The sequence below is a fragment of the Eptesicus fuscus genome, chromosome 5 (assembly GCF_027574615.1).
Source record: "Eptesicus fuscus isolate TK198812 chromosome 5, DD_ASM_mEF_20220401, whole genome shotgun sequence".
Classification (NCBI taxonomy): Eukaryota; Metazoa; Chordata; class Mammalia; order Chiroptera; family Vespertilionidae; genus Eptesicus; species Eptesicus fuscus.
Window position 1 is genome coordinate 71,797,957 of NC_072477.1, and position 9,709 is coordinate 71,807,665.

At 51.5% G+C, this 9,709-nt stretch overlaps 1 protein-coding gene across 1 annotated transcript; it reads left to right on the top strand.

The window, feature by feature from the left end:
- The first annotated feature begins 4,165 nt into the window (after positions 1–4,165).
- On the top strand, positions 4,166–9,348 carry ACTC1 (actin alpha cardiac muscle 1). The gene is made up of 7 exons (XM_008142967.3): positions 4,166–4,205; positions 4,776–4,926; positions 6,079–6,403; positions 7,066–7,227; positions 7,349–7,540; positions 8,342–8,523; positions 9,047–9,348. The coding sequence occupies exons 2-7, from the start codon at positions 4,798–4,800 to the stop codon at positions 9,188–9,190; spliced, it is 1,134 nt and encodes a 377-aa protein (XP_008141189.1). The 5' UTR covers positions 4,166–4,205; positions 4,776–4,797; the 3' UTR covers positions 9,191–9,348.
- Positions 9,349–9,709: the final 361 nt, after the last annotated feature.

Below are 9,709 nucleotides of genomic sequence, written 5' to 3' on the forward strand. Positions count from 1 at the left end.
TTCTTCGTTCTGCTCCCAAGGCCCCCTACCACCTGCCTTGTCCTCCTTCTTTTCTAAATCTTACCGAAGGGTCCATCATGCGGTCCTATCCTATCGCGCCAGAAGGCAGGGACTGCCAGGATGTGCCAAGAACAGAGCCCATTTGGAGTTGAAACACCCTCCCCCTGGTAGATCCCTGGGGATGGCTGCCTGTGAAACACGGGCACGCAGGCGGCAGGCTAGGCCTGCGTGGCACTGAATCCTGAGCACCAGGATGTGTGGGGCCTGCATCCCTCACAGCCACGTCACTTGCTTCTTTTAATGAAAACTGAAACCCAGCTCCAGCCGGAGGGCAGTGGGAGCGAACAAATGTGAGGGGAAGAAAATAGATTTAGGAAGGCTGGCTCCTCCCCACCCCCACTGTCTGGTCTAGAAAGAGCCTCCACTCCCTCCCAGCCCTGGAACGCAGGGGCTGCAGGGGGAGGCAGGGCGAGCTGGTGAGGAGGAATTAAGCCTGTTTCTGTCTTCTCTGTAAATGCCGAGACACCTCCGAACGGAGGAACAGCTGAGATAAGTGGCCACTAATCCCCCAGCGCGGGAGGAAGCCGGGCCTCCCTTCCAGGTCCCAGCAGATGGTGGAAGAAACAGGCTTCCCTCGAGGCAAGGGCAAGGGGAACTGTCCCGCCTTCTGTTCCTTCGGCTGGCCCTGCACGTCTCCCTCCTGGCCTGTCCCCGCCCAGAGGGCCTCGCTGGCCCCCAGGAGCCCTGGGGACACGCCCTGGCTCCGCCATCCCGCCGGGATGCTCAAGGTCAGCCAAGCTGGACTCGGGCCAGCACTGGCAGCTCGGGCAGCACGCAGCAAAGCTCCGAGGGCCTGGGAGGAGCAGCCAGGCGGTGCGGCCACATTTCTCTAGCTCCGTGAATCACCCGGGGAAGAGGGATGGTGACTTATTTGAAATGCTGATTCAATGTCCCAGGGTGAAACACAGGAATTTGAGTTTCTATGAGGCAGCCCAGGCAATTTGGCTGCAAATGGTTCTAGCGTTCCACCGTGAGGACTGCAGGACAAGTGGACTGGAGGGCATTTAGGGGTGGTAGAGGAGAACAGGGTACAAAGTCAGGTGCCTGGATTTGAATCCTCACTCTTCCAGGATATAAACCAGTGTTGTTGTTGTTTTGTGTGTGTGTGTGTGTGTGTGCGGGGGGGGGGGGGGGGGGGGGGGGGGGAGGAGTGTTTCAAATTGCAGGCATAGCCATTCCTGGGTTTTGAAATCACTTTAGTTACTAGTCGAATCAAAAAATGAAATGGGGAGATTGGTTGCACAGCAGTGTAACTGTCCTGAGCACCACTGAACTGTACAATTTAAAATGGTTAATATGGTAAATTTTATGTTATGTATATTTTGCCACGATTTTTAACAAGGGAATATCTAGAATGCACTACAGAGGAGAAAGTCATTTTTATGGACTCAAGTAGGCGTGACAGAAGCCAATCTCCATTTTCAAATTAAATGGATCCCTGGAAAACTGTGTCAAATGAAAATCCGTCACTGAATTGTACTTTCCCACTGACTTACGTTTTAAAATATATGAAATAGGGGTCAGAATTTTAAAATGTGGAAATTGAGCAGTATTACAATGAACAAATATCAAACCATCACAGATCTTCAAGGGAAAAAAAATGTTCTTTCTTATCACAAATACAATGCATATAAACAATACATTTTGTCCTAACTAGGGAAACATGAAATTGTTTTAAAAGCATTTTAATGGTGAAAATTGTTTCATGAAACTGGCCTCAGTGCTCCCGCCCCCTCCCCCCCCCCCCAGGGCAGACTGGCCTGCAGGTGGTGGGCTGGAATTGGCCTCCTGGGCGGGGAAGTATTTGCAAAGGACTCACGTCAATAACCATGGTGTTCAGGGATGAGCTGACTTTCCAGGAGCTCCCTTTGCCCCTATGGCTGTGAACGTGGGACTCTGCCGTCAGCCACTCCCAAGTAGAAACTGTCTTCCACACAAATGTTTGTGAACTTCAGTCCTACTCTTCTTTTAAAGCCTTCTTTTGGATGGCTCCCTCTTTTCACGACTGCCCGGTGATCCCCCTTCTCTTCCCAGCAGGTACCATAACTGCCCCTGCCTTTCCTGTAACTGCCCTGCGGTGCGTCCTATAATGGCTCTGTCTTATCCCTGCATCCCTGCGACAGCACAGTTATTGTCTCATAAATATTCGCTGGATCAATAGGTGAATAAAATGGACCCACTTCTTCAAAAGTAAGAGCTACGGCTACCTCCGAAAGTATCACTGTGACTGAACTGTAATGGTTACAATTTGCTTTAATCATCTATATGTGTTTTTTTTCATGTATCTCTAATTATTACAATAATTAATAACCCTTGCCACAAAAGAGTTATTGTGTCCCTTTTCAGAGAGTAAAATGGAGTTCAGGAAAGTGAATGGACTTGTCCAAGAACAAGTAAAAGTGTAATAAGTGATAGGGGCAGGATTTGAACCCAGGACTGTGTGGCTGTACCACCATTTCTCCTTTTTCTTTCTTTCTTTTTTTTTCTACATCTGCCTGAGCCTTGGCAGCTCTGCTGTTTGCATCCTGTCATGCTCATTGTAAAAAGCCTACTGTGTGGTGGGGGGAGATCCCAGCCAGGCCCCTCCATCACCCAGCTGCCCCCACACTTTCTTCTCCAGACTAACCCAAACATGGTTGGGGAGCTCAGGGGGAGGGCCCAGCATTCCCCAGTCGGGAGGAGTATCTAATCAGAGGCCTCCTCAGCATATCTCTCCAAGACCACTCCAGAGGTGGATGCCTGTGCCCAGTTTTCTATTTTTAGCTGGTGTGAACAGGAGGAAAAACACAAGCATTAAAAATCAAAGTGCCAGTCAAGAACTGAGACGACAGGGCACCCCAGGGCAAATTGGCAATCTGTGTCCTTCTCATGTCTCTCGGATCGCATGCCCCTCTCCCCGCTTCCTGTCATCTTTCTTTTCCCTGCTCTGAAGTCCCGAGATCCTTCAAAGTCTGCTTCCATGAAGGAGCTGATATCGGTCATTTCTATCAATGCTTCTCACACTTTCATGTACATGGAAGTCAACGGGGCATCTGGCTAACATGCAGACCCTCCTTTAATAGTCCCAGGGTGGGCCCGAGACCGCTTCCCTAACTCACTGATACGTTCATAGGCAGAAGTTGCAGTTCTCTTCTTGGCAAGAATTGGCTGTCTCAGTTCTGTCTCCACCCGGAGTGAAGGGCTTTGCCCCCCCGTTGACCGATGCTCATCTTTCCACCAGCCAGTGGACAAGCTGCCTTTGGCATTTGTCTCTTCATTGACTTTGGAGGCAGGGAGCCTCCTTTGGACAAAGACCGGAGTCCTGAGCAAAAACCCCGCATGGAGGACAGCGACCTGGTGTCTGGGCTGGGGTGAGCCTGACCCTTCTCCAGCAAGGCTGGCCAGGCTCGCACAGTCGCTCTCTCTAGCCCCTTCCCCCTGGCCTGGCCTGAGCCCTGCATGGGCTGGGACTAAGGTGGCCTCGGATAATCGCAGCTTTCTGCCCCAGAGGAGCACAGCCCCGGCTCCTGGAGTAGAGTCCTCCAGGCTGGTGGGCCCCAGACCACCAGGTGCCCTTTCCCTGGCCACCCCCGTGCGCGGCGGTGGTGCCCGGTGGGCCCCGGGGCTGCCCGGCTCCGCTCCTCCAGTCCCCGTCAGATGGGGACGACGAGAAGCTGCCGGCCGCCTCTGCGCCCTGGCCCAGCTGTCGGGACCCCTCAGCAGAGGGCAGGGTGCCAAGCCTTCCCGCTTCTGTGGGGCTCATTGTCTCCGGCTGGCGGGGCTTCGGAGGCACACCCAGGGATCACCCCCACCAGGACGGGGGAGGGGAGGGCTGGCGGCACGTCGTGTTCCCTGCCCCCGACCCTTCACGCCCGCCCCTCCCCAGCTCCCTATTTGGCCATCCCCTGGGTGCCCCCTCCCCTTCCTTACATGGTCTGGGGGCCCCTGGCTGAGCCTCTCCCCTGCCCTCGGCTCCATGAATGGCCTCGGCGCTCCTCAGTGGTGCAAAGGCGACCAAATAAGGCAAGGTGGCCGACTGCCCCCCACCCCTGCCCCCGGCCGCTCCAACTGACCCCGTCCAGCAGCGCGTATAAAGCTGCGCGCCCCGCGCCGGACACCAGCGCCCGCCGCCCGAGCCGAGCCGAGCCGAGCCCGCCCCGCGGACGGTGAGTCGGCGCCGCCCCGCGCCCGGCCGCCCGGCCCCTGAGCCAGCGCGTTCCCGCCGCCCGGCACTCCTTCCTTTAGGACCAAACTTTTCTATCCGATTCTAACTTTTCTCGTCCTGGGAAGTCACTGGAGAGGGGCGCGCGGACGGGGCACCCCACGGCCCTCCACGAGGCGTTGGCGGTCCCTGCTCTCGTGCGCTTTTCCCTCCGGCTGGGGCACGGCATGGAGGGGGGTGTGGATGGGGCCGGCGTGGGTTCCCAGTTTGTGAAAAGGTGCAAATGGAGAGGGCTGGGGAGGGCCTGGGGAGAGGTGACGGTCCCTCCTTGCACCTGGGACAGAGGGCGAGCCTCCTGGTCAGGGAGCCTGGGTCATTCCCCCCCACTTTCTCTCCGCACTGCGACCCCCAATCTCCGCAGCTCCTCCCACCCCTTCTGTTTGTCTGCCGAGAGGGACAGAGAGGTGGCAGGTGCCCCCCCAAGGCCCCTGCGCTCTGTCGCCTCCTCCCGGGGCGCGGGGAAGGCCAGCCCCGCAGGCGCTGAGCCCGGGCCGCCCCCTCTCCCCACCCGCAGACCCCGCTGAAACTGTGCCGAGATGTGCGACGACGAGGAGACCACCGCCCTGGTGTGCGACAATGGCTCCGGGCTGGTCAAGGCCGGCTTCGCGGGCGATGACGCGCCCCGCGCCGTCTTCCCTTCCATCGTGGGCCGCCCGCGCCACCAGGTAACCTTCCCGCCCGCCTGGGTCCCCGGGAGCGGTCCCGCCCGCCCGCGCCCTGCCTGTCTCCTCCGCAGCTGGCAATCCAGGGAACGTCTCACCTGAGGCTCCTGTCTCATGAACTCTTTAGGTCAAATAAGTGAAAGATGATTTAGCTTCAGGTCCAAGTCGAGGCACGCAGTTCTCACACCCTCCCCTGAAGGAGGGTGTGACATGCGCCATTTCCCGTTCGCTGCAGGGACACAGCTCTCCAAGGGCCCCCCTCCCTGGTAGGACAAGGCAGCAGTTTCTCTCCTCGGCTCCTGACCTGCATTTCCAGTCCTCGGTGTCTTCTCCTCTACCTTTTTGTACACTTCACTTTCTTTTCTCGGCCTCTCTTTTTCAGTCCTGTTCAAAACATAAGAATGTACCTTCTCTCAACCCAGCGGGAGCCAGGCCACATTCCTCGCCCTTGTTCACAGCCAGTTCACAGGGCTCCCGAAAGATGTAATCTATCTGCTTCCTGGCTGTTGCATTTTTAGAAGCCAGACGTGACAGAGGCAGTAGGTGCCATGGTGATAGTGACATCCCACCTTGTTTATGAAGAGAAATGCCACCCTCGCTGCCTTTGCCACATGCCTGGTCAGACAGGCTGCCAGAGAGGAGAGCGAGCGGTGCTCAGGGCTGGGGAGTGATGGGCAGGGACGGCTCCTGGCAGGCTGGCGTCCCTGGCAGCGTGGAAGTGGCACAGCAGCCCATTGCTACTTGATGAATGTCAAAATCTTTTCTTAGGAGAAATACAATGTGTCATGAATCCAGTCACTTCACAACGTAGTCATTTATATTCTAGTTGACATGGGTGATGAGCTTAGTAATTTAATGAAGGCATTATGGTATTTTTAAAACGAGGCAAGGCTCTACTTCAGTGAAATAGCATTGTTCCCCCTCACCCGCAGTTATATTCTAAGCAGTAGAATTATACTTTTTTGGGGGGAAGGAGGTGGGGGAAAGTATTAGATTGATTTTAAGTGATATTTCTAAATTGGGGTAAAATCCTATTGTTTGGAATACCTTTATAAGGTATTCCTTGACCTGGGCAGTTAGATGTAAATTTATAAGGCACCCATTATATTCCTGACCTAGTGGAAGCTTGATCTTCCCATCTTTTTCTTCTTTTAGGGCGTCATGGTGGGTATGGGTCAGAAGGATTCCTACGTAGGAGATGAGGCCCAGAGCAAGCGAGGTATCCTGACTCTCAAATACCCCATTGAGCACGGCATCATCACCAACTGGGACGACATGGAGAAGATCTGGCACCATACCTTCTACAATGAGCTCCGTGTGGCCCCAGAGGAGCACCCAACTCTGCTCACTGAGGCCCCGCTGAACCCCAAGGCCAACCGTGAGAAGATGACCCAGATCATGTTTGAGACCTTCAATGTCCCCGCCATGTATGTGGCCATCCAGGCAGTGCTGTCCCTGTATGCTTCTGGCCGTACCACAGGTATGTTTGGGCTCTGGGGACAGTCACTGATTAATCACATTCCCAAGTCATTGACCTTGCTGTGAATCAGTGTCCCCAACTGAAAATGAATGATCCCTTCTCCCATACGCCTTGGGAAGGTGTCGGTGCTAAGAGAGAAAGGAAACCATCGTTCCCTGAGGTTAGTTTCAGAGCACATGTGTTTCTGAGAGCTGAAAGAAACTGTGATGTCGCATGATGAGGCTCCGTACAATGTACAGTATCAGTCTGGAATGCAAGCATCATTGGTATGTGTTCATGCCATCACAGCCCCTGGGCAAACATTGCCAAGGAGAACCCACATTCCCCACAGGGTGTGAGTCAAAAGAGAGAGAAACACATGTTAGTTAGATGGGAGGAAAGAAAAACACGCCTGGGTGCTTACATAATGTGCTAAAGGCTGAGGAAAGGGATGGTCACTTGAGTGTCCTGGGGAAATTCTTCTACTACAATATTTAAAAGGATGAGCTACGGTTGGCTTCAGATTTCCCATTCATTATACTCATTTTTATTCTTTGTGTGCAAAGGATCTAATTTCATCTGGATCCATGCCCAGTGCTAGTTTATCTTGGCCATAACGCAGGAGGCTAAAAGCAGTGGTGTCATCAGGTATTTACCTCATCCTTGTCTGTTCCCTCTGACAGGCATTGTTCTGGACTCTGGGGATGGCGTAACTCACAATGTCCCCATCTATGAGGGCTACGCTCTGCCCCATGCCATCATGCGTCTGGATCTAGCCGGTCGGGATCTCACTGACTACCTCATGAAGATCCTCACTGAGCGTGGCTACTCCTTTGTCACCACCGGTGAGTGTGTGTCTCATGTGCTACAATACTGTCTGCTTTTTCCTTCACGGGTGAGTCCATCTACCTCCCACAGTTGACTTCATTCTTCAGAGCTTGACTGGGGTACTCTTTATTTCTGCAGCTGAACGTGAAATTGTCCGTGACATTAAAGAGAAGCTGTGCTATGTTGCTCTGGATTTTGAGAATGAGATGGCCACAGCGGCTTCTTCGTCCTCTTTGGAGAAGAGCTATGAACTACCTGATGGCCAAGTTATCACTATTGGCAATGAGCGCTTCCGCTGCCCCGAGACGCTCTTCCAGCCCTCCTTCATCGGTGAGTTGTAGGGTCTGGGGCAGAGGCACAGCCTTTCCCTGCAAATCTTGGGAGGTCCCAGAGTAAAATCTATTATGAGGAAGAAGGATGAAGGGGCCCTTGAATGAAAAGAAATCATAGCTTGGAGTCCCACACAGCTCAGTCTCAGGTTCTGATGGCTCATTAAAGGGGTGGCCACCACTGTTCTGTCCTGTTGAAGTGAAATGACACACAGACTTCACCTCAAAGGAAAGGATGAGAAGAGTAGGACCTGAATAATCCATATCTGCAGGAAAGAGGCAATTACTCAAGGGTGCCGATTCATTCCAATCAGCTTCATTGCCAAGTAGCTGGACTTGCCTTTTAAGTTACTCATTGTTAAATATAATAGCAGTCACATTCACAGTAATAACTGGAGTGATATTTATATGTTGCCAAACATCTCGCCTAAGGAATGATTTACAGGAGGAAGCTCGTGAGGATCTTATTTTGCTGCATAAATAAAACTTGCATGGATGTAACTTAAATGTGTGTCTTATCCTTTTCCAATACATCGCCATGCATCTGGTGGATACAGCAAGCGTTCACTTCAAACAGGTGCTAGACACAATTGTTCATTTCTTGGCAGTCTGCTGCGGGCTAACTGTGAGCACTTTTAGGGACACCTGTTCCACAAATGTCTTCAGTGTATCTTATAAAGGAACACATGTTTCAGAGACAAATGGTGACAGTTTACCAACACAGAGGAGTCCTGTTCTCACCTCTCCACCATGGCCCCTGGCCTAAGTGCACTTTGATTTTTTTTAAAAAACTTGTTCCTAGGTATGGAATCTGCTGGCATTCATGAAACAACTTATAATAGCATCATGAAGTGTGACATTGATATCCGCAAAGACCTGTATGCCAACAATGTCTTATCTGGAGGTACCACGATGTACCCTGGGATTGCTGATCGCATGCAGAAGGAAATCACTGCCCTGGCTCCCAGCACCATGAAGATTAAGGTAAAGAACCCCTGTGCCTGGGGGAGCTGAAGCAGGTCTTGGTATTCCAAGCAGAAGGCATTCCTAACTTCTTTCTCCTCACACTTAGCTTCTTGCCTACTCAAACCTTTACCTTTTAGCTTCTCTAGCACTTTTTTTTTTCCTGATCTTTCTAGCATTTTCCCCAAGATAGGAGACTTTATAAATGCTTTCAAGCTGTGGATAAAAACAAATCTTTGAAGAAAAAAAACACCCCACTTAAATCTTTGAACACATTTTAAAAGTCCCCAACTTTGGGCCTTTTAGCTTGTTGCCACATTATACCTGAGTTCAGAGAAGTGGGAAATTCTATTTTGTAAAGTCTTTGATAATAGAAGTAATGAAGTAGTGGAAAGTGAATAAAACTTGACTCAGCTATATTAACTTGTGGTATGAAGTACCTTACATTACAGTGAGTTAATACCTACTATTTTTCCCAACATGTGGCATGCTCTGTTGCTTGGAGCTTCAGAGTTCCCTGGAAGTTTCTGTTTTCTTTCCACAGATTATTGCTCCCCCTGAGCGCAAGTACTCTGTCTGGATCGGGGGCTCCATCCTGGCCTCCTTGTCCACCTTCCAGCAGATGTGGATTAGCAAGCAAGAGTACGATGAGGCAGGCCCATCCATCGTCCACCGCAAATGCTTCTAAGGTGCCTCCTCTTTTAGTCTACCTTACATTCAGGATGACAGTATTATGCTTCTTGGAGTCTTCCGACCCACCCTCCTTCATCTCTCATCAACCATTGTACAGTTTGTTTACACACGTGCAGTTTATTTGTGCTTCTAATATTTATTGCTTTATAAATAAACCAGACCAGGACTTGCAACCTACAAAAGCCTCTTTTACTTCCTTTTGGGGTAGGCTTGGAGTATGACCAGGGTTCACGTATTTTTGACAGTGAGCTCCTAGATTGATGGCGCTGACACCGTGTGCGCTGTAATATTACACCACCACAAAGATCATCAAGTGGGTTAGTGTGACATTTAGCTGGGAGTTATGACACTAAATTTTGGTTTTACACTTTGGTATAGAATCACGAACCTATTTCATACCTGAAAAGATTAGGTTTAGCTTCACATGTGCAAGAAATGGAAGATAAGACAATTCTCTAAGATTGGTTTCCATGAATGATATTGAAAATTATTGCTTTAGCATATGTTGCAGCTG